The sequence below is a fragment of the Schistocerca serialis genome, chromosome 9 (assembly GCF_023864345.2).
Source record: "Schistocerca serialis cubense isolate TAMUIC-IGC-003099 chromosome 9, iqSchSeri2.2, whole genome shotgun sequence".
Classification (NCBI taxonomy): Eukaryota; Metazoa; Arthropoda; class Insecta; order Orthoptera; family Acrididae; genus Schistocerca; species Schistocerca serialis.
This window is the reverse complement of record NC_064646.1, coordinates 113,254,909-113,280,849: the sequence shown is the minus strand read 5'-3', so window position 1 is coordinate 113,280,849 and position 25,941 is coordinate 113,254,909. Positions and strand designations below refer to the sequence as shown.

At 37.7% G+C, this 25,941-nt stretch overlaps 1 protein-coding gene across 2 annotated transcripts in view; it reads left to right on the top strand.

Annotated features, from left to right (window-relative positions):
- Positions 1-73: 73 nt before the first annotated feature.
- The window catches only part of LOC126418715 (queuosine salvage protein), a 46,763-nt gene continuing 20,895 nt past the window's right edge, over positions 74-25,941 (top strand). Inside the window, exons 1-4 of one of the 2 annotated variants that reach the window (XR_007575889.1) lie at positions 74-476; positions 550-780; positions 884-1,043; positions 14,734-14,847. Coding sequence is in view for 1 of the 2 variants with exons in the window: in XM_050085619.1 (XP_049941576.1) it covers positions 366-476; positions 550-780; positions 884-1,043; positions 14,734-14,847 (616 nt within the window). In the remaining variant the exon portion in view is untranslated. The remainder of the gene's footprint in view (positions 477-549; positions 781-883; positions 1,044-14,733; positions 14,848-25,941) is intronic. The other variant, XM_050085619.1, reaches the window with a different exon arrangement.

Below are 25,941 nucleotides of genomic sequence, written 5' to 3'. Positions count from 1 at the left end.
CATTCAACATCACTTTTGCAGGGTTCCAACCTTCCCTACTACCACGTGTTACGTCTCTGATCAGAGACGCGCCGCGAATATTTACCTTAAAGTGTTTGGATTGATTGTGTTGTATATGTTTGCGTGAAGGTGTTGACAGACGTGTTTGGGATTTTTGGTTGATTTAGAACAGTTTTATTATGTTCACAAATAAGTGAAAGTGCGATGAAATTAATATTTGCTGCTGCAACCTGTTTAGGAGAGTGAATAGTCCACAGTGTGTGCGACTCACAGGATAAAACCCTTAATCCTGCTTGCCATCCGTAGCTGATAATCTTTACTTTGCGTATTTTTAGTATTTTTTGTTCGAAACAGAATTGTAATCGATGGAGAACTTTATCGGAATATTATCTCCTAAATTATCGGCGGAACTTATTGCAAAGCGGGCAGCTCACGTTTCAATTGTAGATGGTGGTATAAAACTCTTGTCAGAGGAAGTGAGTTTTATACGATAATTTGCCCGTAACTTAACCTACACATTCATATCATTTCATGAACAACTCGTTTTAGGTGTTTCGGGCTCTGAAGTGTGGGAAGCTTGCTATTCAAAATTTCTCACAGAATGAGTTGCACCCTAGTTCTGATAATGAATCAGCTGTACCTTGGTTGTTTCTTGTGGATACTTTAAATTTTTCCTTTTGGTATCCAGAGGGCTGTGCAAAGAAATGGGAAGTAACTTGGCGAGGAAAAACATACACAGGATATTTTGCCCTTTGTGCAGCTGTAAACAGAGCAATTTCGGTACGTCAGTGAGAATAGACTACACAACAAAAAGTTTATTGCAATAACAAGCAATGGCTACGTTCCTGCAGCCCCAAGTGAATTTCTGATTATGGATTTGCAGGAAGGAGTGCCCATGACTGATGCAAAATTTTGTTCCAATGTGACCCTGGATCAACTACGGCACATACTTCGTGGTGATAAGGAAACTGATGTCCCATTGCTACATGCAAGAGTAGATTGCTTAAGAGAAGTGGGGAATGTACTTATGGACAAGTATCAGGGTATGCATAATTTTGGATTATTTAAAACTTTTTCATAATTTGAAATGTATGAAACAGTTGTACGAGTCATATGGGATGTCATGAATATTTAATAACTGCCCATGTTCTTCCGACGTATTCTGTACTAATATTCTGAAGGGAAACATTGAGAGTTGTGGAGCAATACAAAATATACATCAACAGACAGTAACAGCTACCATTAATTAATACTGTAGGATATCGTATGTATAATTGTTATTAAAATGCTGTTGTTGATGTGCATACATAATCTGAAATGAATCTAATAAAATTATCAAGACAGCAGCATGGCAGCTTTGTTTATTTATATACTGTCATTATAAAAGTGATCGCCAAGATGTTCACGACAATCTGAGGATGAGTTCTACCTGAAACACTCAGTCATTGGTTTATCAGCTGGTGGCTTCGTCTTTTGTGACCAGTACAGCAGTTGTGCCGTACTGTTATTGATTTGCAATATTATCCCATTCTTCCTGTGTAACTTTATGTCAGAATTACAAGGTCCACAAACACCATTTAAAATTAATTGATTATGTGTGGAGTGCGCACAGGATTTTTATTTTTATTATTTTTTTATTTTTAAAGCGATTCTCCATTCAGTCAAAATAATGATACCAGTAGGAGAACCTAAAGTACTCATATTAGTGAAAGATGTATGCATGTGAAAGCATTGTATGATATTTGAGGTTTGCCCAACAACTGTATTAGTTCCTTCCTGAGCTGTTGTAAGGAGGCTGTGTGCATAAAACACACAAATATCCACTGAAAAACTGTATCTGAACACTTACCAGACTACTAACAAATTAAATGTGGTGTACGCCAAGGATCTGTAACGAGACCCCTTCTGTTCCTTCTGTATGGGAATAATCTCAAATGTGGATGCACATAAAACAGTCATATTTGCAGATGACAACTCTACTAAAAGGAGACAGCAGTGAACAGTTACAGCAATCAGTAAGCACTGTCACAAAACAACTTAGCAACTGGGCACAGCATAATCTGCTTGTAATAAATAATAAAAACCCAGTTGCACTAAAATGCTACAGTGCTCCTAATAGGATCTCTATCAACGATGAACCAGTAGGTGCACGTGTCTGGTGCAGACCCCAATCAGTCTTCCCTTCTCCTCCCGTCCAGCAAGTCTCCCCTAACCCATGGTCCTGGATACCTTTTCCGAACTACCCATTCTCCTAAACCTCTCCAGTTCCTTTCCCTTCTTCATTCCTGTCAAACCCTCTTGCCAGAAGAAGGAGGCACTGGCTCTGAAAGCTTGCATAAGTAAAACCTTTTTTCATGTGCTTGTTCTCCTGCCACCACTTGGTGAGGAGATTTTTATCTATCCAAGTACATTTTAATGTATAAAGTGTATTATTGCAACTTTAAATAAGTATGCCTAGAAATCACTTTCAGAAGTGTACTTATAACTTGACTTGTTCAATGCCTTATGCAAAAGATGCTTTGGTAGAGAGAAGGTCCAGTAAATACAATACAATGCAATACAAAGAAATAGTTCCCACAGACAAGATGCTTAACTGCCAAAGAATTGGCAACAAAGTCCCAGAGTTCGAAGTGTTCGTCATGGAACTCATGTAATACAATTTGTAGAAAGTTGGATAAAGCATGAAATTGACAATAGTGAGACTCTTTGGGCAAAGTTGGGTCTATACTGAAAATCTAGTCTAATGGGAAATGAAGGTGGTGTAGGCTATTGATCATAGTAAACATAAATCCGTTGAGGAAAAAAGAAGCAATATTAAATGAGCAGATTGCATGTGATGCAAATAACATTTTTAGACATTTTTTGGAACCAAAAATTTTAATAGTGTCTGTTTCAACTACCATGGATACTAAGTGTGTGAGCTGCAGTAGGAAAGTTAGTTCAGGGGTTTTGTGCAGCTGTTGTGACAGGTGGTTTCATTGGGGAAATTGTAGCAGTGTGGGAATTGGGGAAGCAAATGAGACTCTTCCATTCTCTTGCAGGGTTTCCTGAAGAGATAGGATTATAGCTGAACAGGAGGAGAAAATTAGAGCCCTTCAGGCTGATTTGGACAGAGCGAGGGAGGAACTGAAGAGGTTAAGGGGGGAGGAGGGCAAACAGCGGTGGGAAGTGGTAGCTGGGAACAGGGGCCACAGAAAGAGGACAGTGTCTGACAGTTTCCCAATTGGCACAACCAATAGATTTGCCTTGCTACCACAGTTAAGTAAGGAAGAGGCTCCAGTAGAAGTAGATGTAGTTAAGATGCAACAGAATTTCACTAGGAAACCAACTGTTTCAAAAAAAGTAGAAAGTAAGAGGAAAGTTCTGTATCTAGGTAGCAGCCATGTGGAAGAGGTGTGGGCCAGATTTTGCAGGAAAAATTAGGTGACAGGTACCAGGTCACAAACTTTTTCAAGCCAAGTTCAAGTCTTAGACAGGTGGTAGAGGATATAGGTTCCTTGTGCAAGGGATTCACAAAGCAGGATCATGTGATGGTAGTGGGTGGAGTGGGAAACAGTGTTGATAGGGATCAGGGCTACAGCATTGAGTGTGACCTGGTGAAAATAGCATCAGCAACGACCCATACCAATGTTGGGCTGGTGCGTGCTTTCGTGCGGCATGATGAGCCCCAGTTGAACCACTCTGTCAGGAGGGTAAATATGGAATTGGATCAGTTGCGTAGGGCGGCCATTCTGTCAGACATTGGATTGGTTCCTGTCGAGGCTATTGATAGGGGGGATTTCACAAGGCATGGCCTACATATCAATAGGAAAGGGAAGGGTAAACTGGCAGGGTTGTTAGCGAAATCCATAAGGGGGGACACTAGTACTCATGGATGTACCTCTTTTTTAGGCTAATATCAGTGTCCAATGAGAAGTTCAGGCAGGCAGGTGCTAAAGAGGTCCAAAACTCACAAAATTCTCACAACAAGAAAGTAAATAATAATGTTACCATATTTAACCAAGATATTGGTGGATTGAAGAAAAAAGTAGATTCTCAGAAAAGTAAAGTACAAAATAATGTTACCATTTTTCACCAAAATATTCTGGGATTGAGGAATAAAGTAGATGAGCTCCTGGTTTGTTTAGATGACATTGAATCTAATATTGTAATAGATATACTATGCCTGTCTGAGCATCACATTGTGTCTGATATGGAAAAGGTAAATATCAGTGGTTATAAACTAGCTTCACATATGAGTAGAGAGAATAACGTGGGAGGAGGAGTTGCCACATATGTCAAAAGTTATCACTGTGTAGAAAGCTTAGATATAAAAAAGTTTTGTCGAGAGCAACATATAGAAGCATGTGCCTGTCAACTTAAACTGAAGGAGGGTTCTTTTTATAATTGTTACAGTATATAGGTCCCCTTCAGGAAACTTTCATTTATTCCTGAAAACTTGGATGCCTCGTTGTGCTATCTGTCAGATAGGGGAAAGCAAATTATTATTTGTGGGGACTTCAATGTTGATTCATTGAAAGAGTGTAATAGGAAGAATGACCTGGAAGTCTCGCTCGGTTCTTTCAATTAGACATCTGTCATTAATTTTCCTACTTGGGTAGTAAAGGACAGCAGCACATTGATAGACAACACTTTTATAGACCAAGATAGGTATAAAAACATAAATTCTTGTCCTGTTGAGAATGGGCTTTCTGATCATGATGCTCAGCTAGTTACAGTATATGACATAGCTCCATTCAGTAATTCAAAACTACCCTCCAAAGTTGTGCGTTCAATTAATGACTCAACAATTAGAAATTTCAGAGAAAATCTTCAGCAGTTAGACTGGGATGAGGTGTACAAGGAACCCGATGCTAATTTAAAATATAACTTATTTCATGATACACTTGTAAGACAATTTGAAAACTGTTTCCCCAAGAAAGTGGTTAAATCTAATAGTAAGAAGACATGCAAAAAACCTTGGCTTACTAAAGGAATAAAAATATCTTGTAACCACAAAAGGGAACTGTATCTAACAACAAGAAAGAGTAATGACCCAGAAACAGCCAAATATTATAAAAATTACTGTGCTACATTAAGAAAGGTTATTAAAAAGTCCAGAAGCATGTGCATCATGTCTGAGATTAATACCTCTGATAGCAAAATCAAAACAATTTGGAATATTATTATAAGGGAGACAGGACAACCAAGAGTACAGGATGACGGCATCACCATCAAAACGAATGGAAACTGGATAAACAACAAGCTGGAAGTCGAAAACATTTTGAATAATCATTTTTTAAATATTGTAGAGAAAATAGGATCTAAATGTTCATTAGAAGAAGTAAAGCAGTTAATGGAAGAGGCCTTACCCACACCATTTGATACAATTAAAATTCCATCCACCTCTCCATCTGAAATTAGGAAGATAATAAACTCTCTCAAGAATAAAAGCTCACATGGGATTGATGGCATTTCCAGCAGGATGATAAAAGCTTGTTCCCAAGAAATAAGTGGGATTCTTAGCCACATATGTTATAGCTATCTGAAGCTGGGTATTTTCCCAGATAGACTGAAGTATGCCATTGTTATACCACTGCATAAAAAAGGGGATACGTCTGATGTCAACAAATACCGCTCTCTTCTGACTGCCTTATCCAAAATTCTGGAATAAGTAATGTATTGTAGAGTAGCTTCACACCTTTGTAAAAATAAAGTTTTAACAAAATGTCAGTTTGGTTTCCCGAAGCGTTTTTCAATGGAAAATGCTATATATACTTTCACTAATGAAATATTAAATGCTCTGAGTAACCGGAAGTCATCCGTTGGGATCTTTTGTGATCTATCAAAGGCTTTTGATTGTGTAAATCATGGAATACTTCCAGATAAGCTCAAGTACTGTGGTATGAATGGGACAGTGCTCAAATGGTTAAAATCATACCTAACTGGAAGAGTGCAGAAAGTTGAAATGAACAGTTCACATAATATGCAAAAAACTGGTGATTTCTCAAACTGGGGAACAATCTAGAATGGGGTGCCGCAAGGTTCGGTCTTGGGTCCTCTGCTGTTCTTAATATATATTAATGACTTGCCATTCTGTATTCACGAAGATGCAAAGCTGGTACTTTTTGCTGATGATACAAGTATAGCTATCACACCCGACAGACAAGAATTAACTGGTGAAATTGTAAACGATGTTTTTCAGAAAATCATTAAGTGGTTCTCTGCAAATTGGCTCCCATTGAACTTTGACAAAACACAGTATATACAGTTCCACACTGTAAATGGAATGATCCCATTAATAAATATAGACTTCGATCAGAAATCGGTAGCTAAGGTACAATATTCAAAATTTCTAGGTGTATGCATTGATGAAGGGTTGAACTGGAAAAAACACACTGAGGATCTGCTGAAACGTTTTAGTTCAGCTACTTATGCTATTAGGGTCATTGCAAATTTTGGCGATATACATCTGAGTAAATTAGCTTACCACGCCTATTTTCATTCTCTGCTTTCGTATGGCATCATATTCTGGGGTAACTCATCATTGAGTAAAAGAGTGTTCATTGCACAAAAGCGTGTAATCAGAATAATTGCTGGAGCTCATCCAAGATCATCCTGCAGACACTTATTTAAAGAGCTAGAAATCTTCACGTGGGAAAAACGTATCTAAAAACAAAGATGATGTGACTTACCGAACGAAAGTGCTGGCAGGTCGATAGACACACAAACAAACACAAACATACACACAAAATTCAAGCTTTCGCAACAAACTGTTGCCTCATCAGGAAAGAGGGAAGGAGAGGGAAAGACAAAAGGATGTGGGTTTTAAGGGAGAGGGTAAGGAGTCATTCCAATCCCGGGAGCGGAAAGACTTACCTTAGGGGGAAAAAAGGACGGGTATACACTCGCACACACACACATATCCATCCACACATATACAGACACAAGCAGATATATATATATATATATATATATATATATATATATATATATATATATATATATATATAAAAAAACAAAGATGATGTGACTTACCAAATGAAAGTGCTGGCAGGTCGACAGACACACAAACAAACACAAACATACACACAAAATTTCCCGGGAACGGAAAGACTTACCTTAGGGGGAAAAAAGGACGGGTATACACTCGCGCACACACACACACACACACACATCCATCCACACATATACAGACACAAGCAGACATATTTAAAGACCATATAACTATATTTAAAGACCATATATATATATATATATATATATATATATATATATATATATATATATTTTCACTTATGAAATTTGTTATTAACAATCTGAACGAATTCAAAAGTAATAGCAGTGTACATGGCTACAGCACTAGGAGAAAGGATCATCTTCACTACTCAAGGTTAAATCTAACTTTGGCTCAGAAGGGGGTAAATTATGCTGCCACAAAAGTCTTTGGTCACTTACCTAATAGAATCAAAAGTCTTGACAGATAGCCATATAGCATTTAAAAGGAAATTAAAAGAATTTCTTAATGGCAACTCTTTCTACTCATTAGATGAATTTTTGGATGTAGTAAGCGGGTAATTTACCAACCTTCACACACACACACACACACACACACACACACACACACACACACACACACACACACACACACAAAAAAAATAATAATAATAATAATAATAATATCTTGTATAGACACCTTTTATTAACCTGACATGTTCCACATCATTATGAAGTGTCGTATTCATGATCTATGGAACAAGTACTAATCTAATCTAATCTAATCTGCATATTAATGACATGGTTGCCTTAACATTGGTGGTATGTGTAATTTGAACTCCTGGTCATTTCTGTAAATAATATTTGGTACCAGTGGTCTCTGGTGGGATTGTATTTGATTCTTTGATTATGTATCCAAGGTGTTCGGTCATGCTCCAGATGTGTTTACCTGCTTGACAAGCAGCCATGCACATTTGTTTGTGATACTTGTTCACTACCAATTTTCATGCTCGACATATACTGATTTATTTTTGTTGAAACTATAATTTACTGTAGATCCCTTGAACAAAAAACTGTTCCCAGTAGTTGTAAGAAAGAACAGGTCACACATGATAGCAGAAGTGATCCTCAAAACTACTGGCTGTATCCTTGACGTCCACTTGTTGTACAGTCTTGGAACATATTCTGCCCTTAAAGAGAATGAGGTATATCAAAAAGAATGGTCAATCTCCTCCATGCAAACCAGCATGGGTACCGAAAACATAGATCATGTGAAACTCAGCATGCACTTATCTCACATGGCACCCTGGAAAGCCATGGATCAAGGCAGTTGGGAGGGTGTTTGACTCAGTACCATATGTATGTTTATTATCAAAAGTGCAATTGTAAGGTGTATCAAATGAAAAATTTGTGTCAGGATCGAGGATTTTTTATTCGCGATGATGCAGCAAGTTACCGTGGATGGAGAGTCATTGACAGATGTAGAAGTACAATGTCTCAGCTGGAATCGGTCAACTAATAGAAGTACAGGGGTGTAACAACATGTAGGGGTATGAAATGGAACAATCACATTGGCTCAGTCTTAGGTGAAATGTGTGGCAAATTTTGGTTCGTTGGTAGAATAGTAGGGAGATGTAGTCAGTCTACAAAGGAGATGTATTGCAAATCGCTTGCACTAACCATCCAAGAATTTTGCTCAAATGAAAGTCGTGGCCATTCTAGTGATCTCGATATGTTATTCTGTCTGGTATTTGTTCAAGAAAAGTTGCAAATATTCCACTGTTTTCCTGTACAGAGAACCTTCATTACCTAGCATTATAAATACGGACTATTCGCCGAATAGGAAGCTAGTTTACATTCAGAAGCAGAAATATTAAGACTGAGGAATAAATAAGTAAAAAGTCGTAGTTGTAGTAAGTGCAGATGTGAAGATTAGTCAAGAGTGAGAGTGATCAGTTGATTGTGAAGTATTAATAACAGTACTTCATAGTAATTTGTCAGTAAAAATATTGTTGTGAGACTGGTAACAATATTTTTACTAACAACGTAACAATAGTTTCCCATACCTAACTTTTTTATATCATAAGATGGGATTGTATTGTGTATGTGTGTAATCAGTTTAAATAAAACTTTCTTAAACTTTGCATGTGACTTGATTATTTTTTATTACGGTAAAAGTAAAGGTAGCTTAAGATATCTTTAAAGCCCCTCCTTGATGTTTTTCTGTACCCGCCACTGCTTGGAAATGGATGCAAACTATCCCGAGAAAGCCTACTTACAAAGTTTGAGGAACCAGCTGTAAGTGAGGAATCTAGGAATATACTTACCCCCTATGTTTTGCTACCATAGTGATTGTGGACACAGGGAAGGGCAGATTTTTAAAAATATCAATATATATTGTACCGATATCAATATTTTCAAGACAACAATATCGATATTTTTAAATATCAATATTTTTACCCCATCCATACACGAGGGAAGGTTCGGGAGTGAAACGCTTTTGACATGCATTCTGCACATGAAATATTGTACTTACCATAAACATTACAGACAGCAAAAGTCCATTTTCGATGAAATGTATGTGACTATTGTGCCAAGTCTACATTACATTTAGAGTGCCTCTATCCTTTCTTGATCCAGTCACTCAGGGAGTAAGTAGAGTGCACAATCTGCCTCATAGTTGGGAGCAGGGATTGGTAATTTCCATCATTCTCATACAGTGCTGCCACAATGTGTTCAATGTGCACCTCATACCTATTATTTGTAATGGTAGAAATGACAACCTGAAATAACAAACTTTCATGAATATGCAGTACAATTACATTCATGTTCAAATCTGGTGTTCATTCGTAGTACTGAATATGAAATTAAATTAAGTCCATTGTAAGACATTTACTGTTAGATCGCAAAGATTAGTAGTAGCTGAAATGGGCAAGAAATCTGTTGATGAGAAGTATAGTGTCTATGTGTCAAGAAAAGACAGACAGTAAAAAGTTGCAGACAGACATGATTAAAAGACACGCACATTTAGCTTTAGGCCACAACTTTCACCAGTAAAGACACAAAACACACACACACACACATACACACACACACACACACACACACACACACACACACACACACACAGCCACAAAGGAGCGTTCCCTTCATCACTCAGTACCATGCCAGACTGGAAAATGTGAACCACATCCTTCACCAGGACTTTGATTATGTATTATTGTGCCCTGAAATGAGGGACATTCTACCCGAGATACTTCCCACTCCTCCTAAAGTCGTTTCTGTTGCCCACCCAACCTCCACAACATCCTAGTCCACTCGTATACCACTCCCAATCCCAACCCCTTGTCACAATGATCATATCCCTGTGGAAGATCCAGGTGCAAAACCTGCCCAATCCACCGACCCAGCACTTCATATTCCAGTCCTATCACAGGTTTATCCTACCCCATCAGGGTCCGGGCTACCTGTGAAAGCAACCATGTCATTTACCAGCTCTGCTGCACAGATTTTTATATTGGTATGATTACCAACTAGCTGTCCACCAGGATGAACAGCCACCACCAGACTGTAGCAAAGAACAAAGTAGACCTTCCTGTGCCACAACATGCAGCTGAACAACATTTTTGATTTCAATGGCTACTTCACTACCTGAGCCATCTGGATCCTTCCCTCCATCACCAGCTTTTCTGAACTGTGCAGATGGGAGTTATCCACTCCCGTAATTATCCTACAGTAACATACTGTCACCACACCCTCCACACCAACAGTTTCCACTCCCTGTGTCCTGTCATCTCCTACCCCGTTTATTTGCAGCCCTCTGCCAATACATCTACCTGTCTTTCCTCACTCCTTTTATTTTGTGTTCCTTTTTTCCCCACCTCCCTGCCCCACACCCTCCTGGCACTGCACCTCCTGGAGTCTGGTCCCTGCACACTCCATGAGACAGCATTCGTCTCTCTTCCCACCTGTACGCTACTATCCCTTCCACTTCCCCACCTCTTCCATATTGATGCTTGCATCCCATTTGATGTTGCATTCTGGCCCGAGATGCTGAGTTGGCGGTTGTGTGTGCATGAGGTGTGCTTGCTTTTTTGTGTGTGTGTGTGTGTGTGTGTGTGTGTGTGTGTGTGTGTGTGTGTGTGTGTGTGTGTCTCTTTACTGAAGAATGCTGTGGTCGGAAGCTACCTGTGAGTGTCTTTTAATCATTCCTGTCTCCGACTTGATATGCCTTCTTTACGGCAATTAGCAATCTATCGTTTCCTACATTGTTGATATTCCTATCTGGAGTTTCCATTGTTTGGTTTGAAACAATAAAAAGTACCATTTTTGATTTCCAGTGTTTAAGATTGATTAATTGATGTATCAATAGTTAAGATATTGGCGGTGTGATCGATATTATTATAAAAGTATATCAATATTTTGATGTATCAATATTTTTTGTTCGTCCCTAAGAGAACAAGAACTTACAGTGCACACAGACACATTTAAAAAGTTATCATTCCTGCACTCCATACTTGAATGGAATGGGAAAAAGTCCTAATAACTGGTGCAATGGGAAGTACACCTGCCGTGCGCTTCACATTGGTTTACACAGTATGGGTATGGATGCAGAAAGACAGGTGCTAATGTGCTACATTTTAAGTAGAAGATATGGGTACAAGTGAATTGATCACAAGTTTCTTATTGCCTGTATGATGAAATATCAACAAAGTTAATTAAAGAATGTGATTCTGAGCTAAGTAACATATTAAGCTATCTGTGTAACCAGTCGTTTATCAGTGGAATATTTCCCGAATGGCTGAAATATGCTGAAGTTAAGCCACTGTTTAAGAAGGGAGATAAAGAAATAGCATCAAATTTCCGTCCAATTTCACTGTTGCCAGCATTCTCAAAAATTTTCGAAAAAGTAATGTACAGTCGTCTTTATAACCATCTTATCTCAAATAACATACTGTCAAAGTCACAGTTTGGATTTCTAAAAGGTTCTGATATTGAGAAGGCTATCTACACTTACAGTGAAAATGTACTTAATTCATTAGACAAAAAATTGCAGGCAACTGGTATATTTTGTGATCTGTCAAAGGCATTTGACTGTGTAAATCACAATATCCTTTTAAGTAAACTAGAATATTATAGTGTAACAGGAAATGCTGCAAAATGGTTCAAATCTTATATCTCTGGCAGGAAACAAAGGGTGTTATTAGGAAAGAGACATGTATCAAGCTATCAGGCATCATCCAACTGGGAACTAATTACATGTGGGGTCCCACAAGGTTCCATTTTGGGGCCCTTACTTTTTCTTGTGTATATCAATGACCTTTCATCAGTAACATTACCAGATGCCAAGTTTGTTTTGTTTGCTGATGATACAAACATTGCAATAAATAGCAAATCAAGTGTAGTCTTAGAAAGATCAGCCAATAAAATATTTGTAGACATTAATCACTGGTTCCTAGCCAATTCTTTGTCACTAAACTTTGAAAAAACACACTACATGCAGTTCAGAACTTGTAAGGGGTGTCCCAAGAGTATATGTCTAACATATGATGACAAGAAGATAGAAGAAGTGGACAGTGTTAAATTCTTGGGATTACAGCTTGATAATAAATTCAACTGGGAGGAGCACACCACAGAACTGCTGAAGCGTCTTAACAAATCTCTGTTTGCAATGCGAATTTTGTCAGACATAGGGGATATAAAAATGAAAAAGCTGGCATACTATGCTTACTTTAATTCCATAATGTCATATGGGATTATTTTCTGGGGTAATTCATCAAGCCAAGCTAAAGTTTTCCGGGCACAAAAACGTGCAGTAAGAATTATATGTGGTGTGAACTCAAGAACATCCTGCAGAAGCCTGTTTAGGGAACTAGGGATACTAACTACAGCTTCCCAATATATTTATTCCTTAATGAAATTTGTCATTAAAAATATATCACTTTTTCAAACCAACAGCTCAATTCATGGAATCAATACTAGAAATAAGAATAATCTTCACAAGGATTTAAAGTCACTTAGTCTTGTACAAAAAGGTGTGCATTATTCAGGAACACACATTTTCAATAACTTGCCAGCAGCCATAAAAAGCTTAACAACCAATGAAATTCAGTTTAAGAGAAGCCTAAAGGATTTATTGGTGGCCAACTCCTTCTACTCCATTGATGAATTTCTGAGGAAAACCAACTGATTTGTATATAAGTACAACATAACTTCTGCACAATTTCAGTGCAGTAATGTGTTCACTGAAAATTTGTGTGTGTGTGTGTGTGTGTGTGTGTGTGTGTGTGTGTGTGTGTAAGTATAATCTAACTTCTGCACCATTTCAGTGCAGTAATGTGTTCATTGTAAATAAGTATTACAGTAGTTGTATTACATGTTTCTTACCTTATAAATAAATATAAAACTTTTTTATTTTAAATTCAGTGCAATAGTATTTGTAAAATGACTCTTAGTGTTCATTAAAAAATGACGATCATTCCACTTGGGACCTGTGGAATGGTACATTAGCTTATTTGTTTTAGTTTAAATATTTGTCATGTATTGTTGTTTTTCTGACATGTTCCACATCCTGGAGGACCTCCTCACTACGGATCAATTGGAATGAAAGTAAATCTAATCTAATCTAATCTAATCTGTTTTAAGTATGTTTATCATTTTACCTTTTGAACATTAAAGGGCACTATTGTGAGGAACATTTGTAAATGTGTTCCATGCAGTGAAGATTCTTGTATGTAGATACTTCTAATGATGAAAGTGTATACCTTCAAAATATATTAAATTAGTGCTTTTGCATTGTATGTGGCAGAACATGTTTCAACTTTCTTCTCCATAACAGAATATCAGAAATAGTGCTGTAAGAAGTAAGACTCTTCTGTAGATTAATCTACTACTAGTAGTAGAAGAATTAGGCTATGAACTTGGCTACCCTGCACATCTTAAGTTACCAGAATGATACTTTCACTCTGCAATGTAATATGCACAATAATGAAATTTTTTCACATTGTAAAATATTTCTTGGACTGAATTCAAACGTAAAACCTCACCTTTTGCGGGCAATGCCCTTACCAAATGAACCATGTGAGTGTGCATCACAAACCATCCTAACACTTAATTTCTCCCTCCCAACCCTTCTAGTCTCTATGGAAGCTTGTCCAACTAATACTCATACAAAGGTTATGGCAAAGACTAGCCTGCTACTGTCTAGGGGCTGGTTCCAGAATGAAACTAACTCAGCAAGAGAGTGCATACTGTAATAATATGGGTACATTTAAGTTGAGTGGCTGCCACTTTACTGCATTTGATGTTTTCACGCTGTTATCAGCGTTCTTTTAGACAGTATCTCTTGATGTAAACTGATCCATATTCACAGGTGATTTCAGATGTGTTAGCGCATGTAGTGTAACACCATTATACTTTGGTGGACCCTAACTGGACGCAGCGCCCACCCTATCCACTCTCAACACTCGATAATTTCATTTTTTGCTCCTTAGAAGCAGGAGTGATGGCTGTGAAATAGAGTTTTGTTGGCCCAATAGTATAACATACCCTGATGGAGGCCACTACAGTAGTGGGCATTGGTATAGGGTGCATTGGTGTGTTATCTTACAGAATGACATGTTGTACAACCCAGAAAAAGTTTATGAGGCTGATTATGGGTTACAGTTTCTGAAAAAGAAAACTTTAATGTGTAATGAAGTATTTTTGAATGGTTTCCCATGTGAAATACAAAATAAAGTAACATTGCTTTATTTTTAGGGTCATTTGTGAATTGTTTAAAAGAAAGCCAAAACTCTGCTCAGAAATTGCTTCAGCTTGTGGTCGACAATTTTCCCTGTTTCAGAGATGAGGCAGAATTTGAAGGTTATGCAGGTAATAATCATTTTTTGTATGTTACTAACATCTTACAGATATAATTTAGTGAAACACTGTTAACGTATATATTAATTGTTTCACAGCAGTGCATGCACAAGTAGGATTTTTGTTAGTTTTGTTCATATTTGGCAGTCCACAGTATATGCATTTTGATTTTAAATGTTAATAAAGTCCATTTTCAGGCAACTTTACATAAAATACCTTAATTTATTAGCTGTTGCTGTTTGCACTTTATGGTGTAGAACTCAGTTTTTTCAAATTTATTAGTCTGTTATGCTTTAATAACTTTGGTTCCATCCAGTAAAGTCAATACCTGTGTGCTGCAAAGACTATTAACTTTCTGGCTGCTAATACAACCTGATTTACAATGTGTAATAATGAATGTTTATAGTTACCTTTCCTGTACTGTAGATTCCATTTACAAGACCAAAATTATGTAGAAATTAACAGATCATTATGGTGCCATACCAGAGCACCACTTGCAAGCGTAATAACCCGTGAGTAAAATGATGTTGACAAATTCCAGTTATGGTACTTCTGATACCAATGAATAATCTATACAAGATTAAGTAGTTTATACATAGGTTCAAACTTAAATAGTGGCAACACTGCTGTGGAGACACTATCCAATGGAATCTACTATTGTCACTGATAGCACATGTTGTTGAAATACCTACCTTACCTCCGAGCAAATGGACTCGCCTGTCCCATGTCACCGGAGTGCACACAATCGAGGAAAACACAGTCACTTGTGAGCAAGCAGTTTAATGTAATGGTGTTACTATGTTTTCAAAACAGGAGCAATGGAGTTGGATCAAGATTGAATGTGCCAGAGGTCATACAGCACGACAGTGTCATCACGGTCTTCAAGAGGCGTGCAGGGAATCAGCATTACTGTACAGAACAAGCGAAAGTAGCGGTGACACTTTCTGCACAACCCACCCATTATTTTGTATGACAATGCACGGGCACATACAGCGCAAGCTGTGGCTGCTCTGCTCGGTCAAAGGGACTGGGAAGTACTGTACCATGCACCATACTCCCTGAACTTAAGTCCTTGTGACTTCGATTTGATTCCGAAGATGAAGGAACCACTTCGTGGCATTCGCTTCAGATCTGTTCCAGAGATTCGACAGGCAGTAGACCGCTCCATTCGCACCGTCAACAGAACAGGCTCTGCTAATGGTATACTATGCCTTCCACATCACTGGCAGTGGGTTCTACACAACAATGGTGACTACTTTAAGGACAGTAACAGGTGCAAACGTGTAACTCTTTTGTGTTGGTTGTGAATAAATAGTTGCCACTATTTAAGTTCCAACCCTCAAATTTAAGATATCAGTTCACACTTGATTTTTAGACAATTTTTAATTATTGTTATTGCTGGATAACTTTGAACGTAAGGTCCTATAAGTGATCTGTGACCATTACGCAGCACTGTTGGTAACCTCTTTTTGTTGTGATTAACAAAATTCGTTATTAGTCCGTCACTGTACATTATGTATTTTGATTAGCCTCACCATCAATCTGTGACAAAACAACAGCAGTGATTTAAAATTTACCAAAAAACACAGTGTTGGAGACTTGAGTAGTACACAGCCAATACAAGGTATTGTGCCATACATCACATGCAGTACCCTGATTTGTGTATTGAATTGCCATATATATGTTTATGTGCAGGGTTTCAGCAATTTCTGCATGACTTGCTCTTCTGTGTGCCACTGCATTTTGAAACCAATTTTTAGTCTTTTGTTTTTACATAATAAATGGTTATGGGTATTGATGTAATAAGTTATTAACATAGAGATTTCAGTTATTATTGCTTTCTTAGGCTACACTCTGTTTAACATTTGTAAAGCAAGGATTTGTAACTTCCATTGACATTGTAATTGTTTTCCTTGTAAGCCATATTGTTCAGGCACTACATGTTGGCTGGCTGTATGACATGATACTTTGAACTGTCTACTAATTGTGATCTATATTTTCAATTGTTACTTTTATTTTTTTCACAGATCTGATAATGGAACTAATTCAGAATGTATTATGTACAGTGATTGATTAACAAATAATTTTTGTGATCAGAACAAAAAAGCTGTATTTTTTGTCATTGTTTCCTGTGGACACTGTCCTAGTTACAGGGCAGCTAATTGTGGCCCCAATAACATAACAAATTTTGCATGTAGATGCTTCCTTCACTAATTTCTAAAGATGAACATGAAGAAAATATTAAAATACTGCAGCAATTAATCAGTTGTTTTTTTACTTTCAACTATAGTTGTGGTAGTGTGTTATCGACATTAGTAAATTTTTAAGGCAACCTTAACCAAGCAAAAGAAATGTCTTTCCTCTGCAAGTGACCGTTGTTATAGGGCTTATATGGCTACTTTTCAGATGTTAGCAATTACCCTGGTACTTGACGCATAGTATGCAACTGCTAATTGCACTACATTCCTCAAAAAGTGTACTGTTCATAATGTGTGTGTGTCCCGTAAAGCTCTATAAGGCCACAAATGATCACTGAAGGAGGATGTCTGTTTGGACTCTTAGTCCAGATGTGTGACCACAGGTACGTGCTATAAGGGGATTTTATGCCTCATGGGCGGGAATCTACCAGTTGAGCTGTCCAGGTTCACCTCATTGTCCTGCTTGTAGTGTGAATCACTCGCAAGAACTACCCATGACCAGTGGCTCAGCATAGGAAAATAATAGTAATAACAATCTTTATTTATCTATAATAACTTAACAGTGTTTAACATTATCATACCATAAATATAATGAATATATACAATAATAGCATATTAGATATTATAATCAGATATTTTTATATGTATATACATATTTACTGCCACCAACATTTTGGAAACTGATATATAAAAGATTTCCACAGTGTTGCTTATGTCTTCCACCAGTAACAGGGGCTGTGGTATGGCTATTTTATAATTTGTTATCATGTGATTATTCTCTGTAATTCATTTATTGTAATTATGGATGTCTATTGATTATGCTATTTTCTACACTCTTTCTTGCAAATACAATTGTCTTAAGAACATGCTCTATGTACACAGTTAGCAAAGTAACCATACACAATTAGCAAAGTACCCATTATGAAATAATCCTTGCAGAAATGGCTTTTACTCGTATTGACTGTTTTTCTAACTGCTCTGTTCTGGAATGTGAATACCTTATTCATACAGATATTGCAGGTTCCTCAATCCAAATCTTTACTCAGTATTGCAAATGGGAGAGAATTAGTCCATAGTAGATTTGTTTGAAGAATTATTATGTTTGCAAGATGTTTTCAGAAATAAATATTGCAGCTGATCTTTCTGTAGTTGTAGCTGATATGCTCTCCCTATAAGATGCTAACTTATCATAATGCCTAGGAATTTATCAGATGTTCACCTAAAGGCAGCACTTTGGCATTTATATGTACTTGAGATGGATTATAATTTAACAGGAACTTCGCCATGATTGTCTTTCTCTTATTAACTGTGAGTTTATACATGAATACGACATTCTTTGGTCATACTAAAGTTCTCTTTATTGTTTTGCATTGTTAACTGTTCGGAACGGCCTCAGATGGTGAAGCATATATCATCAGCATAGTTCATTAACTTTGATTTTTCCACTGTGTAATATCATTTTCTTATACAAAAACAAAAATGGCCCAGTATGCCAGTGGAAAAGCATGGCTGAATGTAAATAGTTTAAGAATAAGGAAACAAACTCCTGAAACAGTAGAGATGTTTAGTCACTGAAAGGCACATAAACAAGACTGATAACTTTGCTAACTTTTTGACAAATATAGTTTAGTGTAGCCATACAGGTGTGTGTGTTGTGTCAGAGAGAGGGGCACTCTAGTTTGAAAACATATTCATCTGAAAGCAAGCAAAGTTATCAGAAATGACCCAAGGATATTTCATTGTGGAACCGTACGACTGAGAATCTTGAATGATGATTTCATGGTCAGGATAATCCTAACAGTGAAATTGTCATACTAGACAATCCATCATAAGGTCACATAGATAAATCAGAAACACTTTACTAAGTAGAGAAGGTTTCACTTCATATCAAATTTTACTTTTTACTTTACAGTCAGAATCAGGCCTAAAATCCTTATGGAGTTGAACCATTTTTCACTGGTATTATCATGTGGCCTTGTAACTTAATGTTGTTCATTCTATTGCTTCCTGTGTTCTGATTGCATTATAAATAACACTCCACCTTTCTCTCTCCTCTCTCACTCTTCTTTGTATTTCATTGTCCACTGCTTTCAAAACTTAAGATGTACTAGTGTCTTTAACCCTTGTTTTTTATGAGGTGCCTATTTGTACAGCTTTTCATATACAATAACCAAAATTAGATGCTCTAGAATCAGACACAAAATTACATAACTGCATCATGTGGTTGACGGAAGGACAGGCAGTGAATGAACTGGAAGTATTAATACTATTAATATTACATATAGAATATATTAATATTACATTTAGAACTCCACCTTTTATAGTCCCTCATTTAATGTTTCTTATATTTGCTTCCATTCCTTCTAAAGTGTGACATCATTTTTTGTAAAACCACTTACATAAGAACTCTTCTTTCATTTTGACTTGCATAGTTGCAAGAAAATTGTGACCTGAATAAAAATGAAAATTTGTTTGAGAAATTTATAAAATTATGACAGATTTGCTGGGAAATGCTTACTTGCAGGAGTCATATTTGTCAGTAGACACATATATCTACAAATTTATGAAGGGGAAAAGTTCTTGAGGGATTTACTTCATATTTTTACATGATACTCTAATAACCCAATATTTGTGCTGCTGTACAGATAAGTGATTTAGACTGTAATAAAACTCAATTTAGTTCAGGAAACTAGTTTAATACATGTATTAGTGTGTTTTGCAAGCTTACTATTAAAGATTTCACTTCTCTTTGCGTATTATTCCAGAAAACGCAAAACGAACATAAAGTAGGGTTATGATCATATTCTTGTGTACATTTTAGCGCAGTAAGACTTATAGAATCTCATTTAATTGTTCTGTTCTGTTCCAGCAAGTTAAGAAAAGTTTATCCCTTTGTTGTTTAACTCTTATTTTGATAAACACAGCATAAATTTTAAGTTCCAGTATCTGGAAACTTTGCACATACGGTAGTAGCTTTGTTTACATACAGTTGCGACTAGGTCTAATTTTTGTAAATGTGTTTTTCTTCTTCTTTTCGGTAATCTAACTTATTGTCACTAAAGTAAGTTTGTTTACCTACGATTGAGACTAGACCTAATCTTTCGTAAATGTGTTTTCTTGTTTTTCAGCAATTTAATTTGACTTATTCTTGCTAAAGTAAGATTTTTACGATGAGTGAAAAGTGCCTGACGTGCCGTAAAATTGTTAATTCCGGGGTTTGGTGTGATGGCTGCAGTAGTTTTTTTCCATTGGGGTGACTGTAACGGTGTGGGAAATGGGGAAGTGGATCAGACTCATCAGCAGTTCTGTAGGATATGCAGTAGAGATAGGAAAATAGTGGAACAGGAAGGCAAAATTGCTGCCCTTCAGGCACAGTTAGAGCAGGCTAGGGAAGATCTGAACAGGTTAAGGAGGGAGAAGGGTAAAGAGAGGTGGGAAGTGACAACAGTTGACAGGAGGAACAGACCTAGAACTTTGTCAGACAGCTTTGTGGTTAGTTGTGAAGAATAAGTTTGGCCTGTTGCTTCAGTTAGAAACTGATGGGCCTCAGACAGAGGTAGGTGTAGAGAGAGCCCAACAAAATTGAATAAGAATGTAGGGAAGTCAGCAAAGAGAAAGAAATTTTTGTTGTTAGGTAGTTCACATGCCAGAGGTGTAGGCCAACTTATGCTGGACCAGTTAGGATTAGAATACCAGGTCACAATTTTTTTTAAACCTAGTGCTGGTGTGGATCAGGTGGCAGAGGACTGAGGTTCACTCTGTAAAGATTTTACCAAGGAAGACACCGTGGTTATTGTGGGTGGGCTGGGCAATAGTATTGACAGAGATGCTGGGTACAATATAGGGTGTGACCTGGCAAAGATTGATTCAGCAACGAGACATACCGGTGTTGAGTTTGTATCGTTCTGAGATGCCATGACCAACCTCATTTAAACTTTTCTGTCGGGAGAGTTAATTTGGAGTTGGAATGGCTACTTGGGTCGGATGCGGGGTCACATATTGGTTTGGTTCCTGTTGATTCTCTCAGTAGGTGGGATTATACTAGACATGGCCTACACCTCAACAGGAAAGGGAAGGGTAAACTGGCTGGGCTAATACCAGGAAATGTAAAAGGGGGGGGGGGGCACTGTCATGAGTGGTAATATACCAATGGTCATAGGTGTTGGAGCAGCACCTTTTTTACGATAGGTAGGACAGAATGAAGTCAAGTTCTGAGAGAAGTAAAGATTGAAAAAAACCATCATTTTGAGAAAGAAATTAAACAGCATAATCCTGGCACATTGGATCAGCGAACACAGCTGTTGGTTAAAAATTTACAGCAATCAGCAGAAATTTTATTTCCAACTGATTTCATCTTGGTAAATGTGAAATCCCAACTATCTTTAGTGCATCAAAATATTCAAGGGCATAGAAGTAAAATTAATGAACTAATTACGTGCATTGATGAATTAGAGTCATCGAACCCAGTTGATATAATCTGCCTGTCTCAACATCATGTGACCACTGGTGTAGATATGTTAAACCTTACAGAATTTAAGTTAGTCTCTTACTTCTGTAGACAAAATATGGAGAAAGAAGGAGTTGCCACATTTGTTAAAAACAGTTTTAAATTTAAGAATATTGACATTAATAAATTTTGCTTAGATCAGCACTTAGAAGCATGTGCAACAGAGATAGAACTTCATAATAGGTCGCTTTATAATAGTAGCCATTTGTAAACGGTCTTGAAGATTTATTATCACATCTAAAATTAAGAAAACAAAGAACTAGAGGTTGCTGGTGATTTTAATGTAGATGTCCTGAAAAACACTGTCAGTGAACAGTTACTGAAATCAGTTACATTGTCATTCGATTGACAATGTAACTACAGTAAATTTCCCAACTAGGGTATACAAATGTTCTAAGACTGCCATTGATAATATCTTTATTGACAATTCTAGGCAACTAAGCCATATTACAAAACCCGTAGTAAATGGGCTATCTGACCATGACATGCAACACCTAACATCAAATTTTGAAAATTGTCAGGGTAAAACATCTATCAGAAATGAGTACAGAAGGCCAATAAAACAGTCAAAAACTGAGAAATTTAAGAGATTGCTCAAAGAAATTAATTGGATGGATGTTTACAGCATCCAAGACACAAATGGAAAATACAAAAATTCATTAATAAAGTTAGCACCTTATTTGAAAATTGTTTTCCCCTGAAGGTAACTCAAATTAAGCAGGAGTCTAATAAGAAACCATGGATCACACAAGGGATAAAGATATAATGTGAGACAAAAAGGAAACTCTGTCTGATATGTAGGGACACCTTTGATACTAGCATTACAAAAATTACTGCAAAATATTGAAGAAGATTATCCAGAAATCTAAACACCTTCATTATGAGAAGAAGATAAATACATCCAGCAATAAAATAAAAACAGTATGGGATATAGCCCCCCCATGAACCATGGACCTTGCCGTTGGTGGGGAGGCTTGCGTGCCTCAGCGATACAGATAGCCGTACCGTAGGTGCAACCACAATGGAGGGGTATCTGTTGAGAGGCCAGACAAACGTGTGGTTCCTGAAGAGGGGCAGCAGCCTTTTCAGTAGTTGCAAGGGCAACAGTCTGGATGATTGACTGATCTGGCCTTGTAACAATAACCAAAACGGCCTTGCTGTGCTGGTACTGCGAACGGCTGAAAGCAAGGGGAAACTACAGCCGTAATTTTTCCCGAGGGCATGCAGCTTTACTGTATGATTACATGATGATGGCGTCCTCTTGGGTAAAATATTCCGGAGGTAAAATAGTCCCCCATTCGGATCTCCGGGCGGGGACTACTCAAGAGGATGTCGTTATCAGGAGAAAGAAAACTGGTGTTCTACGGATCGGAGCGTGGAATGTCAGATCCCTTAATCGGGCAGGTAGGTTAGAAAATTTAAAAAGGGAAATGGATAGGTTGAAGTTAGATATAGTGGGAATTAGTGAAGTTCGGTGGCAGGAGGAACAAGACTTCTGGTCAGGTGACTACAGGGTTATAAACACAAAATCAAATAGGGGTAATGCAGGAGTAGGTTTAATAATGAATAGGAAAATAGGAATGCGGGTAAGCTACTACAAACAGCATAGTGAACGCATTATTGTGGCCAAGATAGATACGAAGCCCACACCTACTACAGTAGTACAAGTTTATATGCCAACTAGCTCTGCAGATGACGAAGAAATTGAAGAAATGTATGATGAAATAAAAGAAATTATTCAGATTGTGAAGGGAGACGAAAATTTAATAGTCATGGGTGACTGGAATTCGAGTGTAGGAAAAGGGAGAGAAGGAAACATAGTAGGTGAATATGGATGGGGGGACAGAAATGAAAGAGGAAGCCGCCTGGTAGAATTTTGCACAGAGCACAACATAATCATAACTAACACTTGGTTTAAGAATCATGAAAGAAGGTTGTATACATGGAAGAACCCTGGAGATATTAGAAGGTATCAGATAGATTATATAATGGTAAGACAGAGATTTAGGAACCAGGTTTTAAATTGTAAGACATTTCCAGGGGCAGATGTGGACTCTGACCACAATCTATTGGTTATGACCTGTAGATTAAAACTGAAGAAACTGCAAAAAGGTGGGAATTTAAGGAGATGGGACCTGGATAAACTAAAAGAACCAGAGATTGTACAGAGATTCAGGGAGAGCATAAGGGAGCAATTGACAGGAATGGGGGAAATAAATACAGTAGAAGAAGAATGGGTAGCTTTGAGGGATGAAGTAGTGAAGGCAGCAGAAGATCAAGTAGGTAAAAAGACGAGGGCTAGTAGAAATCCTTGGGTAACAGAAGAAATATTGAATTTAATTGATGAAAGGAGAAAATATAAAAATGCAGTAAGTGAAACAGGCAAAAAGGAATACAAACGTCTCAAAAATGAGATCGACAGGAAGTGCAAAATGGCTAAGCAGGGATGGCTAGAGGACAAATGTAAGGATGTAGAGGCCTATCTCACTAGGGGTAAGATAGATACCGCCTACAGGAAAATTAAAGAGACCTTTGGAGATAAGAGAACGACTTGTATGAATATCAAGAGCTCAGATGGAAACCCAGTTCTAAGCAAAGAAGGGAAAGCAGAAAGGTGGAAGGAGTATATAGAGGGTCTATACAAGGGCGATGTACTTGAGGACAATATTATGGAAATGGAAGAGGATGTAGATGAAGATGAAATGGGAGATACGATACTGCGTGAAGAATTTGACAGAGCACTGAAAGACCTGAGTCGAAACAAGGCCCCCGGAGTAGACAATATTCCATTGGAACTACTGACGGCCGTGGGAGAGCCAGTCCTGACAAAACTCTACCATCTGGTGAGCAAGATGTATGAAACAGGCGAAATACCCTCAGACTTCAAGAAGAATATAATAATTCCAATCCCAAAGAAAGCAGGTGTTGACAGATGTGAAAATTACCGAACTATCAGCTTAATAAGTCACAGCTGCAAAATACTAACACGAATTCTTTACAGACGAATGGAAAAACTAGTAGAAGCCAACCTCGGGGAAGATCAGTTTGGATTCCGTAGAAACACTGGAACACGTGAGGCAATACTGACCTTACGACTTATCTTAGAAGAAAGATTAAGGAAAGGCAAACCTACGTTTCTAGCATTTGTAGACTTAGAGAAAGCTTTTGACAATGTTGACTGGAATACTCTCTTTCAAATGCTAAAGGTGGCAGGGGTAAAATACAGGGAGCGAAAGGCTATTTACAATTTGTACAGAAACCAGATGGCAGTTATAAGAGTCGAGGGACATGAAAGGGAAGCAGTGGTTGGGAAGGGAGTAAGACAGGGTTGTAGCCTCTCCCCGATGTTGTTCAATCTGTATATTGAGCAAGCAGTAAAGGAAACAAAAGAAAAATTCGGAGTAGGTATTAAAATTCATGGAGAAGAAATAAAAACTTTGAGGTTCGCCGATGACATTGTAATTCTGTCAGAGACAGCAAAGGACTTGGAAGAGCAGTTGAATGGAATGGACAGTGTCTTGAAAGGAGGATATAAGATGAACATCAACAAAAGCAAAACAAGGATAATGGAGTGTAGTCTAATTAAGTCGGGTGATGCTGACGGAATGAGATTAGGAAATGAGGCACTTAAAGTAGTAAAGGAGTTTTGCTATTTGGGGAGCAAAATAACTGATGATGGTCGAAGTAGAGAGGATATAAAATGTAGGCTGGCAATGGCGAGGAAAGCGTTTCTGAAGAAGAGAAATTTGTTAACATCCAGTATTGATTTAAGTGTCAGGAAGTCATTTCTGAAAGTATTCGTATGGAGTGTGGCCATGTATGGAAGTGAAACATGGACGATAAATAGTTTGGACAAGAAGAGAATAGAAGCTTTCGAAATGTGGTGCTACAGAAGAATGCTGAAGATTAGATGGGTAGATCACATAACTAATGAGGAAGTATTGAATAGGATTGGGGAGAAGAGAAGTTTGTGGCACAACTTGACCAGAAGAAGGGATCGGTTGGTAGGGCATGTTCTGAGGCATCAAGGGATCACCAATTTAGTATTGGAGGGCAGCGTGGAGGGTAAAAATCGTAGGGGGAGACCAAGAGATGAATACACTAAGCAGATTCAGAAGGATGTAGGTTGCAGTAGGTACTGGGAGATGAAAAAGCTTGCACAGGATAGAGTAGCATGGAGAGCTGCATCAAACCAGTCTCAGGACTGAAGACCACAACAACAACAACAACATGGGATATAGTGAAGTCAGAGACAGGTAGGACCAGAAATGAGGAGGAACAAGTAGCTCTAAAAATAAATGAAACCCTGGTAACAAACGCATGTTGTGTTGCAAACCATTTAAACAAGTATTTTGTCTCTGTTACTGATAGCATGGAGTTGTCTGGTTCAGTAAATAATGC